This window comes from Quercus robur, chromosome 10 (assembly GCF_932294415.1).
Source record: "Quercus robur chromosome 10, dhQueRobu3.1, whole genome shotgun sequence".
Classification (NCBI taxonomy): Eukaryota; Viridiplantae; Streptophyta; class Magnoliopsida; order Fagales; family Fagaceae; genus Quercus; species Quercus robur.
In genome coordinates, this window is record NC_065543.1 from 19657457 (window position 1) to 19682579 (window position 25123).

Below are 25123 nucleotides of genomic sequence, written 5' to 3' on the forward strand. Positions count from 1 at the left end.
TTAGGGTTTCTCATGTTTCCTCATTAGGAACATGTTTGGTTCATTGGTTGTGTATTTAACACACCTTGCCCCACATGTGCATTGTTCATACATTGGTCATGCATTGCACATAGCTATCTCTTGCACACACCTTTGCTACCCTTGTCATGCATTGGTCTATACCTTGTTTCTTCATCCTAGCATGTCATGTTTACCTTATACTTTGTAGCACTTTGTTTTGTCTTAGGATTAAGCTTCATTTTCTCATTCATCTCACACCCCTTTATGTATCATTATCATTGTTTGTTCCTTCATCTCTTGCCCTCTTTTCTCCTTGACCCTTGGTCTATTCCTGAAAAAAAGGGGGAGAGTATACTCTAGAGAGTATACCGGAGTGTTTTTGTCATTTCTATATAACTCTTGTGCACATCCTTAGGGGGAGAAATTCTATTTCTCATGCACATTTGTAGGGGGGGAGATATTTCATAGGGAAGATGCATATACTAAGGGGGAGAAGACATTGATTGCATCGTGTTTGTGTTTGTGTTTTGGACATACATTTATTCCTATGCTATTGTGCTTCATTGAATGCATGTTCGGATGATCCTTTGTTTTGCTATGTGATCATTGTTGTCATTTCTATATGACTGTTTTGGTGTATGATCAAGTTGCTCAAATGTTTCACATTATGTTTACTTGATCGCAATTTACTTATTACATTATACTTATCCTTTTATTACTTGTTTTACTTTGAGGGTCTAATGTGTTTCGTGCAAGTGTTTCGTGCAAGTGTTTCAGGTTACAAGTATATATGTGCAAGTGTTTCAGGTTACAAATATATATGTTCCAAGTGCATCACAGCTTCTCATCATTCTGAAGGGGAGAAATTTTAAGCACTTTTAGCTTATATTGTTTAAGTTTATACTTAGTATTTTGTGGTTTGTGCCCATGTTGCTTTTGTAAGCTTTTAGGGTTTGTTTCCATGTATTTGTAGGCTTTTATGGTTTGTACCATGCTTTGCAGCCTTTATGTTCTGTTGCCATAATACTTCTAGCAAAATGTTATGCATTTTCTTTAAGTATTCTCGCTCTTGTGCCCTAGTAGGATTTTGTTCCTAGATGCATATACTTTATGTATTGTGCATTGGTTGAGTGTTGGGCATGCAAGTGATTTGCATTAAGCTTATTAACTTGTATGTCTGGATGTTCATTCCAAGAGTGAATGAACATTGTAGTCACTAATTTATAGTGATTGCCTGTTCGGTCAAGCCTTGGTTTATTTCTCATTCCAGTTTGCTTGATCGTGTGCTTGCCTCATATGCCTTACAAGTTTTTTGCATACAATGATCAAATTGTGATATTGTGTTTCAGGAGTTACTTGTTCACATGATTCAAGAGCTTATCAGATTCTAGAGTTAGGTGTGATTGAGTTTTGTTCAACTGTTCCCAACTCACATATTAAGTTTAGAGTTTGTTTACGATTTTGTTACGGAATAGCCAAAGAGGGAGATTGTAAGGTTCAATTTTATCAACCATCTTGTTGGTTTTATTCCGTGCCAAATTTGCTTGTATTTTAGCAATTAGTAACCCTGTATTTAGGTGGGAATCATGTAAGGGTAGTGTGTGAGAGAGTGTGAAGAAATGCTTAAGATTGTGCAAAGAAGCAAGGACTCGCGACTGGATCTCACGGGTGGCTTGCGGCTTGCATGTTGCTAGAAAGTTGCACACGTGCCAAGCATGCCAGAAGCTGGAGAGTCGCGCCAGTTGTTGCACTACAGGACAAAAGTCCTAGGCTGGCCAGGCCGTTAGCTCGCAGCTTGAACTCGCGACTCAACCCAGTCGTGAGGTCAAGTCGCCAGAACACCCTGTTAGGGAAAAACTGACTTTTCACATTCCTTCTCACCCTACTATATATATACCCTTATACCTATGATATTGAGAGAGCTTCTAGAGAGAATTTTGAGAGAGAAACCCTAGAGAAAAACAAGATTGATTCATCCACAATCTTCACATAGAGACTCTTCAAATTCCTTTACTCTCTTCCTCTCTATTGTCAAATCCTTGAGAGGTACATTACCAAAACATTTTCTCACCATACCCATATCTGTGAGAAGGCCATTTGGTGTTTAGGAAGCAGTTAAGAAGGGACCAATTTCATATTGGTAGATGCTATGGTCAAGTGGCGGAATTCAGCAAGCTAAAGAAGAAATAGTTTCAGCGTAACCTCATTGGAGTAGGAGTTTGGAGGGCTTAGGTACACTGGGTAGATTAGACTTGGAAGGTCTTCTGTTGTTCATGTATCCCAACTACATTCTTTAGTGGATTGTTTATCGCTTGGAGGGCGGCGGAGAGGTTTTACGCCGAGGGCTTCGGTTTCCTCTTCAATAACACATCGAGTGTTGTCCTTGTGTTTGCATCTCTCTTCCCTCAATCTTTTCCATTTAATTTATGCTGTGGATGTGGTTTTATTTGGTTTAGATTGTTTATCTATTATGTATTAAGCTTATGTTCATTTTCCACACATTAATTGTTTAATCTTAAGCTTGAATTGGTAATTTGTAAATTGGGGGTCTAAATGTTCAAGGTGTTTTATACACTTATTGAACTTTCAACTTATATTTCATATTCTGCACATATATTGTTTGAATATAAGCTTGTATTGAGAAATTTGTATTTGGGAGTCTAAACATTCACAAGTGTTTTATACACTAAGTGAATTTTCAATTGGTATCAGAGTGGGTACAATTTGACCAATTTCTATATTCTTGGTGTGATCCTTGACCCCTAGGATGGATAGGTCTCAATCCTTCAATGCACCTCCCTTCTTTGATGAGAGTAATTACGCATTTTGGAAAGTGCGTATGCGTGCATTTTTGTGCTCCATTGATGAGAGTGTGTGGGATGTTGTAGAAATTGGTTGGACAAGGCCGGAGGCTGCCAAATCCACTTGGGATAAGATAGTTCTTACAGTGGCTAATGCTAATAGAAGATCACTTAATGCTATATTTTGTGATGTCTCACCGGATGAGTTTCACATGATTTCTCATATGCCAATTGCCAAGAAGGCATGACAAATTTTGGAGACTACCTACGAAGGCACCAAGAAGGTGAAGGATACCAAGTTTCAAATGCTTACCACTCAGTTTGAAGAATTGAAGATAAGCGAAGATGAATCTTCTGACTCATTCTATGAAAAGTTGAATGAAGTGGTAATCAGGAAATTGAACTTGGGTGAGAAGACAGAAGACTCCAAAGTTGTAAGAAAGATCCTTAGATCATTGTTGGAGAGCTTCCGAGCCAAGGTGACCGCCATTGAGGAGAGCAAGGATCTTGATGAGATAAAGGTGCAAGAACTTATTGGCTCTCTTCAAACATATGAGCTCACTCTACCATCTCAAAGGAAGAGCGAATTCCTTGCTCTTAAGACAATCAATGAGAGAATTGAAGCTCAAGATTCCTCAGAAGAGGACGATATTGAAAAAGAGGTGGCATTCCTTACAAAGAACTTTCGCAAGTTCTTGTAGTTGAAAAAGGATGGGAAGTCCTTTGGGAAAGGAAAATTCTCCAATTTCAAGAAAGACAAGAAGGATTCCGAAGACTTTTCTCCTTCTCAAGGAATTACTTGTTATGATTCGAATAGCTCAAAGTCCGATTCTAAAGAAAGCTGTGATGGGGAAGGAAACTACTCCACTTTCATGGCCATTGCACCTATAGATTTCTCGGAAGATTTTAGTACTCTAAAGGAAAAGCTTGGTGAGCATATCGAAGTGGAATCTATTGGTGTTGGAGATGAATCTAATGATGATGAAGAAGAGTGTGTTTATGAAGGAACAAATAGATTGCAAGAATCCTACAATGCACTTCTTGAAAAGAGTGAAGAATATACAAGAGTGGCTAAGGCAACCATTAGAAAGATGAAGAAAGTCGAAGAGGACTATAAAAGCATCCTTGCGCGGTACAAAGAGACCAAGTGTAAAGTTGAAGGATTAAATGAAGAACGAAACAATACCTATTCCAAGATAAAGTTTCTTGAGCTTAAGGTTGTTCAAGCAAATGACAAAGTGGAGTGTGTTGCTTCCGAGAAACTTGATGAAGTGCTTACCTATCAAAAGCCCACTTCGGATAGAAGTGGCTTAGGGTATACCAGAGATGGTAGCTCAAACTCTTAAGTGTCAAAGGAAATGAAGTTTGTCAAGGCTAAAGAAGCACTAACTCCTCTTGTTGACAATGTAAAACCTGAAAAGAAGCCAAATGTGGTGAATCAAATTGTGTTGACGAAGTTTCCCAAACCAATTGTGGCTAAAGCCCAAGGCAAGAGGAAAGTCTCTATCTGAGAGACAAAGAGGTCCACAAATGCAACACTATTGCCATCATTGTGGAATCCTAGGGCACACTAGACCAAATTGCTAAAAGCTCCAAGCATTGAAGAATGCAGATCTTCAAAAGCCAAGAAGACAAGGAAAAGGCAATGGGAAACCCAAGCAACCAAAAGGGCAAGAAGGAGAACCCGTTATGAGTGATGTGATAAAGATGATTGACACCATCACCTCATGATTGGCCAACTTCACCTTGAGGTTTGAGAATCATGACTCAAGTACCCAATCCTCAAAGGATATCATCCCAAACGCACGTGTCGTGTGGGTGAAGAAGGGTACTTATGCATAAGCATTATAACATGTCCATGCATTAATTCTTTCTATATAATGTGACATTCTAGCATGTTATAAAATTTTTTAAAAAGCTTTGGTTGTTTGTTGATTTTGATCATTTTTTACTTTGCTTTGTGTCAAAAATCCAAAAACACATAGAAAGTATAAAATCCAAAAAGTTTGATTGGCGGTGTTGTGCATTGTCACATGCATGTTTAGCCTTGTACCTTCATACTAATGGCTTTGTGCATTAATGAGCTTAGCTTGTTCTCTATGCACTTGTATCTTTGTGGGAAACATCTTGACATCTATATGATTGTTGTAAATAGATCTTCAAACTTGTCATGAATGATTAGTCAATAGTTTTGTTGATCTTATGGCATGCATAGACTTGTGCCTATATCTCTTCCCACTCTTTTTTTTTTTTTTTTTTGCTTAAAAGCTCAATTAATGTCAAATCTCAAAAAGAGATAATGCGCTGAAAAAGCTGTCGCACAAACTAGTATTTGACTAGGAAAAAGGGAAAGCAACACGTATTTTAAAAAATTGTATGGTGCCAAAAGCCAAAGGCTTATTCATCAAATTGAAATATCAAAAATTTCAGGCATCGATCTCAAAAAGAGATGTAAAGATCAAAATGATCAAATGTTATCAAAATAAAAGAAGCAAAATGAAAAGTTTCTAACTCAATGTAATCAAGTTTATGTGAAAGGTCATATATGTTCATTTCTACAATTGAGATAGGTCACTTTACTTAGTGCTAGTTGTGTATGACTTGGTTGAATCGTTCATTGAACCTTCACATTAGACTAAGGACTATCTCATAATTGATATTCACCCACATCACACATGTCTATGTTCAATAAATGCCTTATTCATTTGTGTGATTGTGCTTGACTAAATGTGATGTACATACTCAAGCATTTGTTGATCAAACCCAAAAATATTTTTGAATTTTTTAGTTGTTTTTGGAAAGTATTGTATTTGAAAAATTTCACAAAAATCCCAAAATTTGCAACTCTGCATTTTCGCAACTCACTCGCGAGTCATGCTTAATCATGCTCAAGTCGCGAGTCCAACCCGAGCCATTTGCAACTCACTCGTGATTGGTTAGCAAGTGTAAGTCCTAGTCGCCAAAAAGACTTAGAAATTTTTTTCAAAATCTGGATTTAAGGGTTTTTAGCAACTCACTTGGCGACTCATTCACGAGTCAGTTGAGTTGCGAAAAACACGTGTTTTGCAAAAATAGGGTTAAAAATCAGAAAACTTTTTCAAAACTTTTCACTTTCCCTCACATCACGTGTTTGTCCCTTTGTCTTCTCCGCCTCTCCCTCTCTCAAAACCACCTTTTTCACTCCAAAAACCTCCATTATTCTCTTCAATCTTCACTCCAAATCCAAGAAAAGGTATGGGTTTTCACTCCTTTTTATTTTATTTCAAGTTTAAAGCATTCTATTTGATGGATTTGTTGGTTTTGTTGAGATATTGACAATTGTTAAAGAACATGGGTTTTGGTAGTTTTTGATGAAATTGATAAATGGGTTTTGTTGAGAATGATGCTATAATACTTGTTGTTGTTGTTGTTGTTGTTTTTATTTTATTTTATTTTATTTTATTTTTTATTTTTTAAAATTTTTCTATCAAGATTATTACATACTCATGCATTATAAAATGTTTTGCGTTGTGGTGTGCATATCATTTTGTTGATAAAATGTCTATTTAGATGTTTTTATGTGTAATTTTGGACTCTGTCGAGTACAAAATTTGGAGATAATCATGTTTCTATGTTTGGAACAACTAATGGTTATGTGTTTCACACTTTGCCCCTTGCATGATTCCATGCCTCTTATAAGCACACTTTTCCATATGATGCACACACACATAATCTTTGACATGTTGTGTGTCTAATGCCATGATTATATCATGCCTTGATGTTTAGCATCTTCACATGTCATTTTTTGAATTGCTCTTTAAATTTCAGTTTTTAGGGTTTAATTCGTAGTTTTTGTTTTTGGTACTAACTTGTGTCTAACCGAGTTTGTTGTCGTTCATTGTGTTCTGTTTGTGTGGTCTTTGCTGCTATACTTTGTAGATGGCTCCACGAAAAATTGTTGCTCAATGTCGTGGCAAGAGAAACTGGCATGATGACAGTTTGTTTTGCTCCCCTCAACATTTTGAGAGATATGCCATCATCACCCGAAGGCCGTTGGGTCAAAGCCCATCACATGAAAATTCAGCCCTTTTAGAGTGCCGTTTGGCACTCCAAAAGTTCCGAATTGGCCCTATGGCTTCGAACACTCTTTCGTGTTCAGGTGCTGTTTGGACTCCTCTTCTAGGGTTTTTTGGCCAGTCATTGTACCTAGACACGTTTTCATCCTCCGTCTATGATTTTTCATCTCTTTTTTGGATAATTCAGGCTATTTAAGAATAATTATCTTGAAGATAAATACCTTAAAATAAATCTTGATAAAGTTCAGATTATCTACAATTTTATTATTATCCAATCATCCCTTTTATTCATATGCATGCAATCTTATTTTAAACACTAATTATCAACCAATCACAGAATTATTTAATTAATTTTAATTGTTTAACCAATCAGAATTTATTTAAATTGATCATGTGTGGTCGATTCAACCTAAACATAATGCATGTTGACTGTGCAAACTTGATCACGCGATATCTTTCAATCCGATGGTTCGATTTGAAAACCGGAAACACCGTTGCGACCGTTAGAATCTCAAGATCATTTTTATGATATGCAATGAATGAATTAATGCATGTAATGCAAAGAAAATTTGATGCATGTAATGCAAGAACAAATTGATGTATGTAATGCAATCATGATTTTTGAGGTACATGGATGGTCATTCAAGTCATTCTCTGGGATTAAATAATGAATGCAAAATTGGGTGTCTACACCTAATAATATCCTTACAAAATTTTTAAAAGAGTTAACAAAATATAAAAATGACTATCAATAGTATTTAAATTATATATATAGGAATTATATTATGTATCTTATTGTATATCTTTAAGTGTATTCATGCATATGCATGGAGTTACAAGCTAGTTACAATTAACAATCAGGGTGTTACAAATTTGTTTGAATATAGACATGAATTGATCAATATAGATGTGTTTGAATATAATTAGATAATATCCCATGCGATGCGTGGACTACTTTACAATTTCATTTAAAATCATTTTTATATATATTAAGACCTACAAATAATACTTTTTTATTGTATAATAATATTTATGTTTGCCCACAATATTATTGAATACTTTGAAAATTGATTTTCTTAATTCATATATATATTTTTTTAAATTATATAACACTATAAGACTATAACATATTATAATATTTACCATTAAAAATAGATTTTATTTTTTAAACTGATTAAATGATTTTGAAATCTTTAAATAAGAATTTAAAGCATAAAATAAGATTTTATCAAAATTTAATTGTCCTTAGTTGGGATTCCGCATCCTTTAAAAAAAAAAAAAAAAAGGAAAATTCTTTAAAATCATCATCGATTTTTATTTTTTATCACTATGGCTCATACTACACAAAATAGCAATAAAAAACCTACAAAGAAACCTACAAATTATGAGTTCTAACACAGAATAAAAAAATAGCTAACTTCATAAATAATCAATTAGAATTTTTCTTTTTCTTTTTTTCATTAGTTCTAAAGCAAAATACATTTATGACTTTCCCAAACCAAAATCTCAAACATCCAAAGACTCAAAGTGAATCACAACTTTCACAAAATCCACAATGTTTGACTATAACATCAAAACCATAAGCTACCATCACTAAATAAAAACCCAAGCCTCTTTCCTTGGTCAAAGCCTACTCATACGGGTTAGGATCAAATAGTACTGCAATGTTGGAGTTATGTAAGTGTCGTTGAAAGGTTGAAGGTAAACGGTATTGTGTTTTGTCTTAGTGTATTTTAGATAGGATGGCATGAAACCATGGGCTGTGGGCATGTATATATAAAGGAGTAGAAATTAGAAAGGTGAATGGAAATACAAAGAGTTTTCTGTGTATGAGAAAGAGGAAATGTCTTGAAACAACCAAATGAAACAAATAGTAGTTTTAAAACATTGAATAATAAAAGTAATAAAAATTAGTCTTGAAACATTGAACCAAAAGAAATAAAGAGTTCTTATTTTTAAATTTAGTTTTATCTTTGATATGGCTTAAGAGTACATGGAAGAATCTCATGCTCTCTTGCATGAGGTCTCTATTTATATATATATATATATATATATATATATATTGATGATTGAAAATCTTAATATAATAGAGTTAAATAACTGTACTAAGTTTTGCCCTTGGAAAAATAAATTTAAGTCCCTCTAGAGTCTAGACCTCCTGAGTAGCACCAGTTGATAGCTTGGGGTGCTCTGTTTCATCTGAATAATTGCCATGCTTAGTAGAATCATACTTCTCTCCATCACCCCACAATGCATATGCTTCCTCACCATGAGCAGCATCATCCCCTATAAGTAATAAATCATCGGGCATACGCAAAGGGATCACCACTTTTATCACAAGGCAGATGATAGTTGTGACAACAAGGTTCCATCCAATGATGAATAAGCCACCTACAATCTGTTTGCCAACTTGTATTCCTCCGTTTCCTCCATAGACTCCTCCCCTAGAGTTTGTAACCGGCAGAAAGAGGTTGCATAGTTCAGGCTCAGCAAAGACACCAGTAAGAATTCCACCAAGTAATCCAGCCACAGCATGGGTGTGAAACACACCTAGTGTGTCATCAACCTTTTGGAGTAGTTTTGACTTCTTTTGTACTATCATCATAGTGAACCATGGAACACTTCCTGACAAAATTCCCATCACTATAGCTGCCCATCCTTGAACAAGACCTAAGATTAATTGAAAATAATTCAATTAAGTATAATTGCATGATGTACCCCCTCATTGATAATTGAGTAATCATAAGTAAATAAATATGGTTAATTTGATCATGTATATGAAGGACCTATATATTTGACATTTAATTTATGCATAAGGTGTGATTAATTTCTTTTGCTAAAACTATGCAATGCGTCTATCTATATATCTAAAAGCTGAAGCGTAGCTTTTACTGTTGCAACGCTCTAGTTGAGCCACGTCAGCGTCCACCTCATTATCATTTTTCTTTCCAATTTTCCTATAATTATTTATAACATTTTTCTTTTTTTCTTTTTCTTTTTTTTTAATATTTACACTTTTTCCAACCTTCTCCCTCACCTTTTCATCTCCCCACTACCCTCTACATTAATATCATTCTTCCTCTTTTTCTTGCATCTTCCTTTATTTTGTCCCTTCTTATTCACACACTTACTATAAATTTGTAACTATCTCTTCCATTTCTATGCATAGTTTTCTCTCACAAAAAAAAAAAAAAAAGGTTCTCTCTCTCACAATTTTTGGGTGGATTTTTTTTATTTTTCTTGCATCTCTACTTTAGGTTGATAATTTTTTGTGTTCTTCAAAATTTTACTTTAGGTTAATGCGATTTAGTTTTGTTTTTTAAATTGTTGTTGTTTTTCTTTTTTCTCTCTTTAATTGTTAAATGTTATCCTATTGTTGTTCATTCTTATAACTCTAATTAACGTTGATGGTTCTTTCTTAGAAAAAAAAGAAAAGATTGAAAAAAATTGAATTCCGTATAGACCTGTACCTAAAGGAGACATGAGCCTTTGTTTATTGGATTAGAGACAAGATATTAAAGGGGCATATTATTTGGCCATTGCATTGCATTTCTTAGAGGATAAAAGATAAAGTATGTCATTATAGGAAAACATTTTGGGTGGGAATAAGGGCGGCATTATAGGAAAACATTGCATTGCATTTTTACGAGTATTTTTTTTTTTAATCTTTTTATCTCCACAAATATATCATTTTATTATTTTTTTGTGTTTGATTAATATTTTTTAAGGTGAACCATATTCTTCTAATTCTAATGTAATTTGTTGCATTTACCTAATATACAACTCATCTTTTAAGGAATAAGGAAATTATCATAATAACAAAAATTCATCACAAAATTACAATTTTATCTTAACCAAAATTTAAATTAAACTAAAGAAATAAAAAATAGATTTTATAATAATTTATTAGTCAAACAATTGGTAGGCATATACAAATTCCTATTTCCAAAAACAACAAAGTATTAATCCAAACCAAATTTCAATCAAAGCTATAAAAGGGAAAGAAAAGACTTTATGATGGGAAATTTAAAAAAACACAATACTAAAACACATGTTAAAAATTTTAAAAATAAAAAATAAAAAATAAAAAAGAGCCATCAACCTTAATTAGAGTTATAAGGAAAAAAAAATCTTTTTTGTGCAATTGTTCTTTTTGTTGGTATTTATTGTTATATATTTTTTTTCTTCTCATCTTATGTTATTCAATTTAAATTCAAATCAATAAAATTATCCTAAAAAAATTGTATTCATTTTTTATTTTTTTATTTTACATTTACACTTTATCCAACCTTTCTCCTTCCCTTTATCTTTTCATCTCCCCACTACCCTCTACCTTAATATCACTCTTCATCTCCCCACATTTTCCATATCATTAAATTATTTATATTTTCTCTTCCTTTTTTATTTAAAAAATTAAAATTTTAATATTTTACTTAAATTCAATAAATTAAAGTGTCCTTATAAAGTGGAGCAATACTAGAGACACACTCATTCTCAAACCCAATACATCAAAGAAAAAATGTAATACAAAATAAATGCCAATTGGGAAACACTAAATTAAAAAAAAAATAATAATAATAACATGGATATCAAACCAAATATAACATAAAGAAACTAATAATTATGGATATACTAACTTAAGGGTAGCGAAATTAAATGAAAAGTAAAACTACAATGCATATTTAATGCAATAAGATCATCATCAAATTTTGGAAAACAATAGGTCTCCAATGGAGAGAGAGAGAGAGAGAGAGAGAGAGAGAGAGAGAGAGAGAGATGGTAAAGAAAAAAAAAACAATACAAGTAATAAAGAGTAGATAATGAAAAAGGTCAAATGCCAATTAATAACTGTTAATTGGAAAACAAAAAAGCTGTAAGGGGAAGTAAAAAAATAAAATAAATATAACAATACGGAGAAGATTAAAAACTATACAGTGTAATAAAATCAACCATTACATTCACTTAAAAAATTACACGGCCAAGGATCAAGTCTCCAGGAGGGAGCTTCACACACATATACACTTAGATTAGGCTAGAGTAGAAATTCTATCTTGTATCAAAAAAAAAAATTATATCAATAAACAATAATTAAACACATTCATAGTAATACATTTGAACTTAAAACTAATCAAACACTAATCATGAAAACCATATTTCCATTCATAACTAAATAGAGATGTTCTCTTGTAATAATAGAACTTACATAAGAAATAAAGTTAGAAAATGTTAAAAATCTCTTTTTTGACATTTCATTTAACCTTTTATATATATATATATATATATATATATATATATATATATAATCTTCATACACAATTACTTTTAAAAATCTAATGAACGATATTACATCTCATTTAACACTTCTGTTATACAAATCATCAGCTAGTAAATATATAATAATAGTAAAAAAAAAAAACGTTAAAAATGAGATTATAAAAAAAATGATAAAACTAATTAACTACTATCATTATGAAGTAGTAGTCTATAATTTTACACATCTAAAGAAATGGAATATATTATAGAGTTTACTTAAGGTATATGTAAAAATTCACATTACAAAAAAGTATATGTAAAGGTTAAAAAAAATGTATATTCTATTAAAAAAAAAAACATGTATATGTAAGGTTTTTATTAACTTAAAAGAAAATGAAAAATCAATTATTAATAACTAAAATAACAACAACAACAACAATAAAATATAGGGGTAATTACATTCCACTTACTTGAGGTTTGGAGAAATGACACTCCACCCCAAACTTGAAGGGAAAAAATATTTTCCCTCTTTACATTTGTTTGACCAAACTTTATTAAATTAATGTTAAAATATTGTGTACTAACTTGCCTATGCTTAAGGGTAGGTTTCAAAAATTATCCTTAATTTCAAAGTTAAAATCTCTTATTTTAAAATTTTAAATTAAAGTGTTTCAAAATTTTAAGTAATTACTTTTGCTTCTTTTTTTTTTTTTTTTTTTTTTTTTTTCCCTTTTCTTTTCTCAATGAGTTATGGAGAGATTTGCCATTTCAAATGTTTTGGCACTTTATAAATTTTTTATTTTCATTCTAAATTTATGAGTAATTTTTTTTATGGCCATGGTTAAATAATATTTATAAATAGATTCTAAAGGAATTTAAAACATTTTTTTATTAATATAAACAAAAGAAGAGAGTGTTAATTTCTTCAAACCCCGAGAGAGGGAAATGTTTTTTCCCTTTAGGTTTGAGGCGAAGGGTCATTTCTCTAAACCTCAAGGGAGAAGAGTGTTATTATGTACCCCAAATATATTTAATGAGATCATCCTAAAAAAAATTTATCTTGTGCAACGCACAGGTCTGCAACTAGTGTAAGATAATAATAAAAACATCCTCATTTTTTGTTGACTTTTCCCCCTAATAATGTAGCATTACAAAGATGAATTAAATGAAAATCATGTAATGTGGTGTTAGTTGATTCACTTGACTAATAAAGTGTATTGTTGTCAATTGAATATTCCTGCTTCCATCGACTGAAGTGAGGTTTAACGTAAGGGAGAAACTATCTCCATAATAATAATAATAATAATAATAATAATAATTAGAGAGTACTTAATTAAGCCAACTGATATCATGCCAATATTCCATAAGCTGGCAAGAATTCCAGATTCTATTTCCCAAAATTATTTTATACTTGTATTTTACTCAAAAGAATCATGAAATATAATAACATTAAGGCTTAATTAATCCTATTTCATTTTGAATAGAAATAGTTTTTGAGTATAACGTGTACAAGAGGATTATGTAATAGAAATAGTTTTTAAAGTCTACATGTACAAGAGGATTATGTAAGATACAAGCATGAATAATTGTAATTTAGAAATATAACAAAAACTATGCAAAATTATATTTTATTAGTCCATGATTTGGCATGAAGTGGACTTTAGCCATGCCGGTTCTGAAAGGTAGTACTTTTCTTTAGCACTTTAATAGTTTTTCTGTTAAAAATTGATGGATAGGTTTTGCATTCGCAGTGAACATGTATATACATATTAATTTTTGTTTTTCATGATTTTTCTTGCATCAAGCAAAGATACAATTAAAAATGAAAGAAAAGAAAGATAGTTTACTCAAGTTAAGGCTCAAAATGAACTAACATGCAGCTTGCAAGTGCAAAATCATATGAAGGAGAAATTGATACGTTAGGTGTATATAAATTATTTCCAACAAATATATATACATATATATATATATATATATATATATATATATAATTCAATGTAAAAAAATAATACCCCAATTGAGAGGAAATCTATTTACAGAATCTTTTAAGTACATAATAAAATATCAATGTTCGATGCCCTAGAGTATAAGTTAATATGTATTTTATTTTATATTGTAGTATTTGTGTTGTTCTTAAAATATATATATATATATATATATATATAGACAGATAATAAAGAAAAAAATTGACTTCAAACCAGTTTTGATCTATCATCTTCCAATCAATTATGTGATGATTGAAGATATCATTCTCAAATGTTTTTAGTTACATAATTTTTTTAATGAATCATGTGATGTGTTTAAATAATACATGTGAATAACTTTATAAATCATCATCATGTAAATAATTAGAAACTAATTAAGATAGTTGATAATATCACCTGCACCGGGTGTGATGCAAACAAGGCCAGTGATCATGCCCTGGACGGCTCCAATGACTGAGGGTTTATTGAAGAAAATAACGTCTAGCGATGTCCACATCAGGAGGCTAGTAGCAGCACAAATGTTGGTGTTTAGAACAGCCATGGAAGAATCTATATTGGCTGCATATGGATCTCCACCATTGAATCCTGCCCATCCCATCCACAGTAACCCTGCTCCTGCCAGTGTCAACAATACATTGTTTGGAGGAAATCTCTCTCTGTCTCTTTTCAATCTTGGTCCCACCTGCATCATCATTGAAAAGATCAGTCTAATAAGATAGTAAGGGTATAACTAATTAATTTTACACCAAAATTCACAACTATTGAGAGTGGTTGTTTGTAATTAATCTGTGATAAAAATAACGTATGTGATGGTTCACGCACATGAAAGTAATACGTTATAAATCACAATCAGGTACTTCAATAAATTGTGAGAAAATTTGTGAAATTTTGTTGTGTGTATAACATTGTTGTCATTCAATTAAAATTGTCACCCACTCACCATGCATCTTGATTCCTTCACGCCTTCAAATTCTTAATATTTATTTACGTGTATATATGTCTTATTATATATTACAAGTCAAACACATGACGATCATGGGGAATGGATATTCAAAACCAAATGGAATCTAAAATAGCAACTTTCATCAATTAATATAATACAAGATTCATTGAACATAATTAATCATATACTAATAACGTTCCATTGTACTAAGTACTAAGTCAAGGGTGAACTAAAAGATTTAATCGCAAAGCAACCGGAATTATTAATATTGAACAAGTAAACAGCAAAAAGATTGTAATACTCCCGCAACACTTGCTTTTTCAACCAAGAAAATTGAAAACTCTCTCTCTCTCTCTCTCTCTCTCTCTCTCTCTCTCTCTCTTAGCTTATTGAAGTTTCTAAAAAATTGCAAAAAAATCTATTTTTGTAAGAATTGAATTAGTCAAGCTCATACCGAAAAAACAAATCTAGCTTATGAAGTAGTAATTAATCTACCAAAGAAAGTATAGCACATCAATGTTCATAAAAATTTTATAATTATAAATTCATCTTTCTTGCTCTAATTTTTTTTTTTTTTTTTTTTTTATTAATTCATCTTTCAATTGATTTTTAAATTTAAGAAGTGGGTGGACAAGAAAACCCTACAAGATGACATAGACCTTCTTAAGTAATAACTAATTCGTATACAAAAAACTTATTGGTATGCATTAATAATGTCTCAATTGAAGTGGCAAAACATTGACCTTCTCTTTTTTTCACCTTAAGTGTATGAGAAACGAGTATAGAATAAGGCCCGTTTGGTAGCCGTAATGACTAGTTTTGTTTTTCAAAATAATATAAAAACTATGGTTGAATTTTTTTTTTTTTTTTTTTTTTTAAAGAAAGTTTTAAACTATGGCCTCCATTTATGATAATAGTTTTTCTATTATCAGACCAAGACACTAGTCAGTTTTTGGTGTGAGCGGAAATTAAATCTCAAATCTCTTATTTAACTATTAAAAACTTTACCAGTTGAGTTAACTGGAACCCACTTTTAATATGTATTTTGTTTGAGTACTCATAATGCAAACAAATATGTTTGATACTATGTTTTCAAAAAGAGTAAATAGTGAAAGAATTAGAGACTCCAATTAACTCAATTAGTAAACTTCTTTATCTTTAAATAAGAATTTAAGTTTGAATTCAGTTTATTCCAAAAATTAATTAATATAAAAAACCTTACTAGTTGAGTTAACTGCAACCCACTTTTAATATGTATTTTGTTTGAGTACTCATAATACAAACAAATGTGTTTGATACTATGTTTTCAAAAAGAGTAAATAGTGAAAGAATTAGAGACTCCAATTAACTCAATTAGTAAACTTTTTTATCTTTAAATCATATACTATATAATAAAAGTTGAGCTTAGAAGCCATGGTTGTGCCATGTGAATTCACAAAATTGTAGAAATTTTGTTAGATTTTTAAATATATATATATATATATATATATATATTTTGTTCTTATCTTCTTCTCCTATAATTTCTAAGTTGATAAAAAATTCAATTTGAATACAATCCAAATTCTTCATCTAATCCTTTTATTATTAATTTATCTATAACTTCTAAGTAATTTATTTTATTAGCAATAGGAGATCTACTTCATTTATGATTTATGAGTTCTAGCATTCCAGGGGATTAGAATTTTGGTTTCACACTAATTGTTCATATCAACATCAATTAAAAAGAAAAAAACAATCATAGTACACGTATACAATTACTAATATCAACCTTTAATTCGATTTTTTTATTTTTTTTTAAAACACCTCATGGATAGACATAAAATTATAATTGTTCTTATTGATTTTTTCTATACATCTCTATCAATTTTTAGATAAATACAAAAACTTAGTAGTTGTTATCTTTTGTTTAAGTTATATATGATTCTTAATTAAACCGTATATCGCACGAACATAATATGAGTAAGAATTTAAGTTTGAATTCGGTTTATACCAAAAATTAATTAATATCTTGATATAATACTAAGTAATAATTAGTAATTAATATTTTCATATATATATATATATATATATATATTGAGGAAAATATCTTCATATATATATAGAGAGAGAGAGAGAGAGAGAGAGAGGTGACCCAGTTAGCAGCTGTGAATCCACCAATCCCAGAAGAAAGATGAATGACATAACCACCAGAATAGTCCATGACACCCCAATGGAACAAGAACCCACCACCCCACAAACTGAATGCTCCTACAGTGTAAGAGAAAGTAAGCCAAAGTGGCACAAACATCATCCATGCCTTAAAATTCATCCTCCCCAACAAAGATCCAGCTAAAAGTATCAAAGTGATTGCAGCAAACACACACTGAAACCACACCATCGTTGCCATGGGGTAGTATGGGTTAACCATAGCCGTCTCTATCCCACCAGTACTATTATACTGCGTAGATTCAGGTAGTGCAGCCCATTTCAAAAGGAACTTCTGGCCTAAAGCTGGTCCAGCTTTGCCCCAGAAGGGAAGGAGCTTATCACCAAAGGACATCTTGTATGCCCATGTAACCCAACAAATTACCACAGCTGCAAAAGCATATAAAGCCATGAAAGCTGAGTTTACAGCCCATTTTTTCTTGACAATACTACCATAGAGTATGACAAGCCCTGGCACACTTTGTAGACCAACCAGTGTGGCTGATATCATTTGCCATGCGTTATCTCCTTTGTTCAACCAATATGGCACTGCTAGAGATGTGCCGGATTGGTAAGCTATTGGTATTGGTGGAGTAGCCATGTCTAGCTGTGGCTCTCTAGCTACAATTAAAGCAAGCAAAGCCAATCTGTGTGTGTGTGTATGTGTGAATGTTGTGTGTTAAGGAGTTGAAAAGAAAAACTGTAGAGAGCGAGAGAGAGAGGAGTTATAAAGAAAGAAGACTAGCGTGAGCTTTTAAAAGTCAAGGTTATGGCATAGAGTACTATAGACTATAGATTTTGACATTTCAACAATGGATACTTTGATGGTGACACGTTGCAATAGGCATGGATCAAAATTTGCCTTTGATTAATTAACTAATTATTCAAATCATATTATATTATATTATATATAATAAAAGTTGAGCTTAGACGTCGTGATTGCGTCACATGACTTCACCAAATTGCAAAAATTTTATTAAACTTTTAGATTATTAAATAATTAAAAAGAAATAGTATACTACCAGGATTCTAATTCATTCTTATCATCAAATAAAATTAGATTAACATTATTTTTTTTATTTGTTAGGATATATTTCTTAAATTAAGAGATAATATTTAACATGCAAAAATTTAATTTAGATAATATATATCATCTAATTAACATTATTGTAGGGACACGATTGTTTAACGGCCCAAGAATGACGTTGGGCTCATACATAAAAGATCCCTCACAATATGATTTGTAGAGAAATGGGCTTAAAAGGCTTGCCTTTGATCGCTGGGCAACGGTCTGGTCCCGATTTTAGGGGGACTCATGTAGAAGGGAGTTCGGCCTGAACATTAAAGCCCAACGGCGGTGTAGCCTGAAGGGTTGGACTCCTCGGACTTAGTCCGAGGAGCATCAAGTTCTTCCCCCCCCCCCCCCCCTCCTTCTTTTGGCTTTCGTTTCCTTTTATACTCGTATTCCTTCCTCTTTTTAGGGTCCACGTGTAAACTCTACCTTCGGGGCAGAGGACTTGTCCTATTAGCCCATACCTCAAGTGGTTGGGAGTAGACGTAAAGGTTGAATAGCATGGTCAAGAATAGGGGCTTGTCAGGCACAGAGTTCTCTACTACAGTATTGGCAGCCTTTTCACTTATCCTATCCGTGCATTCAACTCATCCTTGACAATAGGTCTCCTCTGATCAGGCCTTGGGCCTTAATGTAGAGCGGGTCTGGGCCATGAATTTTCTGGCCCACAATAGCCCCTCAAAATCCTACTGCCCGACTTTTAGTTGGGGAGGAGGGTTTTGGTGACTTTGGGCCCACATCATGGCTCGTTCAAGTTCTGCACTCCACTCATACTTGTGTTTTTACATTCACCTGGGAAACGTGCCAAGTCAAGAGTCATCTCTTCGTTCACGAGTACTCTGAAGTTTCAACAATCGAAGCGCGCCTTCCTGAGGATCTTGAGATCCTACGGTTGTGGATGGTGTGGGAAATTGAGCCAGAGCTGCCTTGTCTGTAGCGCGTCTTGGGAATTTGCTTAAATTAAATTACATGACACCTCCTTACCCTCTATATAAGTAGGACAGGTGGTTGCTCTCCTGGCATACAAACCCTTCTACTCTCTTCAGAATTATAACCCTTTGTCCATACCCAGTACCCTCCTCCGGTGTCATCTTCCCTTTGCGCCATATGTTTGAGGCTTGGATGGAGACGGGGGAACTTCACCCGCCACAGAGGCACCGGACCCTTCCAAGATGTAAAGTGATGTGGCCTGAGCAGGGGAGGCACAGATTTAAGGTGTCTTTCCGCTTAGACATGGGGGGGAACGGTACCCTCCCTTCTTTTAGTCAAAATCCGAAGCAGGTTCTGGTCACGCCAGATTTTTGGTGTGTCAGAAGAAAGATTTTCCACCATCAGCGCCGTCTGCCTTGTCGTAGGCAAATTTTGGTGTAGGCTCCTCAACTTCCGGTTCCCGGCACCTTCTCTTCAACGGTGTGGGCCTCAAGTTGGGTTCCCTGCACCTTTTCTTCGGCTGCGCTAGCCTGAAGCTGGGCGCTCTCTGCACCTTTTCTTCAATGGTGCAGGCCCCACTTTGGGTTCTTTTACTGCCTGAGTTATGGGCATGTAAAAGTTTTGAGGAAGAACAAAGTCTTGAAGCAGCAGCCAACCTCTCCTCTGTACTACCTCCTCGGCTTTATCTTATTCGCTTGTATCTTTCTTTTCGATTATGTAGTTAGCTTTAGTATAAGCTGACTCCAGCTTTTCATTGTACACTGTACTATTTCTTTGTTTTAATAAAAGGGAAATTTATTTACTTGTTTTGAATATCTTTTTTTTGCAACACTACTTTGTGAATGGGTATGCTCCATGTGTGTTTTTCTTCAATGATACTTAGAACAGGAAATCTTGAAACATAATCCAACTAATTTGAATTTACCGACATTACCAGGCATAATAACGACAATTCACAGTAAATTAAACTTAGAAAACTAACCGAGATAACAGCCGAATATTCTGTAATAAGTGCGAGGAGACCATCAGAGAACGATAAACTCTAAATAATTCATCCAAGGGGGTGACCGAGCAATAAGGGACTCCGATTGTGTTTCTGGTAACACATTGCTCTATATTGCACCAATCCCTTTGGTACTGAGGATCCTGGAGCAGACTTGAGAGTCCATGCAGTTTAGGAATTGACCCAATTGTTAATGGAGAGTTCTCCTCGGATAGATTCGAAGGTCCATGTAATGTAGTTTTTCTTTTGAGTACTTGGTTTCCCCATAGGCTTGAGTCCGAGGACCATGCAAGGCCTTGGTTCTGTTCAAAACTTGTGGTTTTTCTTTTGAGTACTTGGTTTCCCCATAGGCTTGAGTCCGAGGACCATGCAAGGCCTTGGTTCTGTCCAAAACTTGTGGTTTTTATTTTGAGTACTTGGTTTTCCCATAGGCTTGAGTTCGAGGACCATGCAAGGCCTTGGTTCTGTCCAAAACTTGTGGTTTTTCTTTTGAGTACTTGGTTTCCCCATAGGCTTGAGTCCGAGGACCATGCAAGGCCTTGGTTCTGTCCAAAACTTGTGGTTTTTCTTTTGAGTACTTGGTTTTCCCATAGGCTTGAGTTCGAGGACCATGCAAGGCCTTGGTTCTGTCCAAAACTTGTGGTTTTTCTTTTGAGTACTTGGTTTCCCCATAGGCTTGAGTCCGAGGACCATGCAAGGCCTTGGTTCTGTCCAAAACTTGTGGTTTTTCTTTTGAGTACTTGGTTTCCCCATAGGCTTGAGTCCGAGGACCATGCAAGGCCTTGATTCTGTCCAAAACTTGTGGTTTTTCTTTTGAGTACTTGGTTTCCCCATAGGCTTGAGTCCGAGGACCATGCAAGGCCTTGGTTCTGTCCAAAACTTGTGGTTTTTCTTTTGAGTACTTGGTTTCCCCATAGGCTTGAGTCCGAGGACCATGCAAGGCATTGGTTCTGTCAAAAACTTGTGGTTTTTCTTTGTGTACTTTTTGTACTTATTTGCTTTTTTGAAAGTCAGCCCCTTGACCATGGCGGGGAGAGTTGGCTTGAGGCCAGAAGCCCCTAGAACTGCCCGCGCCGCTGGCATTACATGGCGTAGCCCCTGGCAGAAGTTTGTGTCGGAACAACAACTGCATGTCACCGGAGATGGAGGAAAATCTGCGAATCTCTGCTTGCTAGAGAGTTGACTCAAACGCCACCTGCGCCAACGCGTAAGCCTTCCCACAGACGGCGCCAATTATAGGGACACGATTGTTTAACGGCCCAAGAATGACGTTGGGCTCATACATAAAAGATCCCTCACAATATGATTTGTAGAGAAATGGGCTTAAAAGGCTTGCCTTTGATCACTGGGCAACGGTCTGCTCCTGATTTTAGGGGGGCTCATGTAGAAGGGAGTTCGGCCTGAACATTAAAGCCCAACGGCGGTGTAGCCTGAAGGGTTGGACTCCTCGGACTTAGTCTGAGGAGCATCAAGTTCTTCCCCCCCCCCTCCTTCTTTTGGCTTTCGTTTCCTTTTATACTCGTATTCCTTCCTCTCTTTAGGGTCCACGTGTAAGCTCTACCTTTGGGGCAGAGGACTTGTCCTATCAGCCCATACCTCAAGTGGTTGGGAGTAGACGTAAAGGTTGAATAGCATGGTCAAGAATAGGGGCTTGTCAGGCACAAAGTTCTCTACTACAGTATTGGCAGCCTTTTCACTTATCCTATCCGTGCATTCAACTCATCCTTGACAATAGGTCTCCTCTGATCAGGCCCTAGGCCTTGATGTAGAGCGGGCCTGGGCCATGAATTTTCTGGCCCACAATTATTTTTTTATTTGTTAAGGAATAATATTTAACAAACAAAAATTTAATTTAGATAATATTTATCATCTAAATTTTCAAAATTTTAATTCTACTCTAATTAAAAGTCTATTTTAAAATTTTTCTAAATTTGAATCTCATCCCACATTTTTGTTGTTTCTATTTTTCTCAAGTTGCAACTTAAATTTTAGTTGAAGCTGCACTTTGCATCCTCAAATACTAAAATAGCACGTGAGAGGGGTCTACAATGGTGGAAGACTAATGCCACTAAAAGTCTATATAGTCTTTGTTTTTCTCTGAGTTGTATAAAATTGCAATACTTCAAATTTTCTAGAATAGAGAAAGAAAGAAAGTTTGAGACAAAGAAGATTGTCACTGACAAACAATTAAAAAAATTCTAAATTTAAATCTCATCCCACTGTTCATTGTTCACGTTTTTTATTATTAAGGGATAAGCAAAATCCAAATTCTTCAAGAGGTGATTAATATAAATCTATCCCAAGAAATGGTATATATCTCCATGAATTTGATAATCTCATATGTGCCAAAAAACAGTATATATCTCCATTAATTTGATAATTTCTACGTTAATGACATTTTAAACCAAAAAAAAAAAAAAATCTATCAGAATAAGAATTTTGAGAAACAGCCTCCAAAGGAACACAAGAAGTTCCTTTATATATATATATATATATAAATAAAAAAATCAACCACGTTCTCTTTCTCACTATTTTTTTTTTTAAATTTTTTTTTATTAGCATTATATTGATTCTTCATCTCAAAGATGAGGCTTCCATTGCTATTATGGACAAGTACGTATCTCATGCAAGCATATATGAACTTAAATTACCTTTATTTTGAATGCTTTATTATTTTGCTAGATGTGATTAGGCTCAAAAGTATATGCTTCATTATTTTCCTAGATCATTTAAATACACTAAAACTAAGTTAATAGGATTTATTTTATATAATTTATCAAACAAAATGAAATAAATTTTGTCAAGTATGATTTATTCATGTTGTTCCCTTTTTACTTTTTATTTTTATTTTGAATATCATCATTTACTTATGTAAAGTGTGCATAGAATTATGTATCCATTTGCAACATTAATTAATATTTTTTTGCTAATTATTAGTATAATTTTCTATCCCCAACAAATTCTTCATTAATCTTTTTATATTTTTGGTTTTAAATTGCAAAGAGGATGCAAAGTGCGGCATCAGCTAAAATTTAAGTTGCAACTTGAGGAAAATAGAAACAACAAAAACGTGGGATGAGATTCAAATTTAGAAAAATTTTAAAATAGACTTTTAATTAGAGTAGAATCAAAATTTTGAAAATTTAGATGATAAATATTATCTAAATTAAATTTTTGTATGTTAAATATTATCCCTTGACAAATAAAAAAAATAATGTTAATTAGATGATATACATTATCTAAATTAAATTTTTGTATGTTAAATATTATTTCTTAATTTAAGAAATATATCCTAACAAATAAAAAAAATAATGTTATTCTGATTTTATTTGATGATAAGAATGAATTAGAATCCTGATAGTATACTATTCCTTTTTAGTTTTTTAAAAATCTAAAAATTTAATAACATTTCTGCAATTTGGTGAAGTCATGTGGCACAACCATGATGTCTAAGCCCAACTTTTATTATATATAAATATAATATAATATAATATGATTTATTTTAAAGCATGGTATTAAATGGTCATAGACTCATATGCAATTTTACAATCTATATGGTTCAATTTCTTTTTTTTAACTCAGTTTAATTTTTTTCTTAATTTTGTTTTCCAGGTTTGTCATAAAAGATTCCAAGCATCCTAAAAAAGGTCTGTAATATATATGTAGAGCTCTGCAATTTTTTTTCATTTACACGTAGTGTCTCTTTTACAATTCAAACTATTCATTTTCTTTTTGTTTCTCAAATAAATTTTGTATTATATGAATTTATGTATAAAATCATGCAACGTACAAGAAGCAAAAATTATGATAGGTTCTATAATTAGAACAAATTAAAGGTTATTATTCTTCGAATAATTCTATCTTTTAAAAGTGACCAATTTTTATAATACTATGTCTAAAGATTTTAATAAAGAACAATGACAAAGAAGAACAAGGATACTCTAAAAACATAGTGTACAAATAAGTATTCAAAGATTTTCCAAAGGAAAAAAAATACTTCTGACATTTTTTAATCATTGACATTATTTTTAACAATACTTCAAGTCACTAACAAATTAGCACTGATTTTGTTATAATAATTATTGAAATATATAATTATTTATACATATATTTTATAAGTTTTTTCATAAAACCGTGCAACGTACGGGCCTATAACTAGTAAATGTTAATAATAAGTTTAATAATAATATAATGTTTGTTTATAATTCAATTAATACTTTTTAGTGTTTCTAATGATAACGTCCATGTTTAAATCTCCTGTCTTCCATTATTGTAACAACTGAATTATTTAAAAAAATAACATTGTGATTTATATATTCTTCATTCTCCTAACAATTGAATTATTGAAAAAAAAAATTATGTCAATGGATGCGATGAATCTGAAAAAGTGATAAATTAATGTTGTGATAACATTACTCAAATGTTAAAATTATACTTATTGATATTTATTTAAAAATTTCAATAAAAAAATAATTATTTAAAAGTATTTTTTAGAACTATTTAAAAGTCAATGATGTTAAATAAAATCTAAACAACTCGTTTAATAATCAACAATTGGGGGCATTGGATCTAAACCCATGAATTATTGAAAAAAAAAATATATATATATGTTAGTGGATGCGATGAATCTGAAAAATTGATAAATTAATGTTGTGATAACATTACTCAAATATTAAAATTATACTTATTGATATTTATTTAAAAAGTTCTATAAAAAATTATTTATTTAAAATTATTTTTTAGAACTATTTAAAAGTTAATGATGTTAAATAAAATCTAAACAACTCGTTTAACAATCAACAATTGGGGGCATTGGATCTAAACCCATGAATTATTGAAAAAAAAAATTATGCCAGTGGATGCGATAAATCTGAAAAATTGATAAATTAATGTTGTG

At 32.7% G+C, this 25123-nt stretch overlaps 1 protein-coding gene across 1 annotated transcript in view; it reads right to left on the reverse strand.

Annotated features, from left to right (window-relative positions):
* Positions 1-8780: 8780 nt before the first annotated feature.
* LOC126701389 (ammonium transporter 3 member 1-like) overlaps positions 8781-25123 on the reverse strand; it is an 88871-nt gene continuing 72528 nt past the window's right edge. Inside the window, exons 2-4 of the mRNA XM_050399467.1 lie at positions 17169-17868; positions 14491-14776; positions 8781-9526 (exon numbers count right to left, since the gene is read on the reverse strand). Of these exons, the coding sequence (XP_050255424.1) occupies positions 9006-9526; positions 14491-14776; positions 17169-17822 (1461 nt within the window). The 5' untranslated portion in view covers positions 17823-17868 and the 3' untranslated portion in view covers positions 8781-9005. The remainder of the gene's footprint in view (positions 9527-14490; positions 14777-17168; positions 17869-25123) is intronic.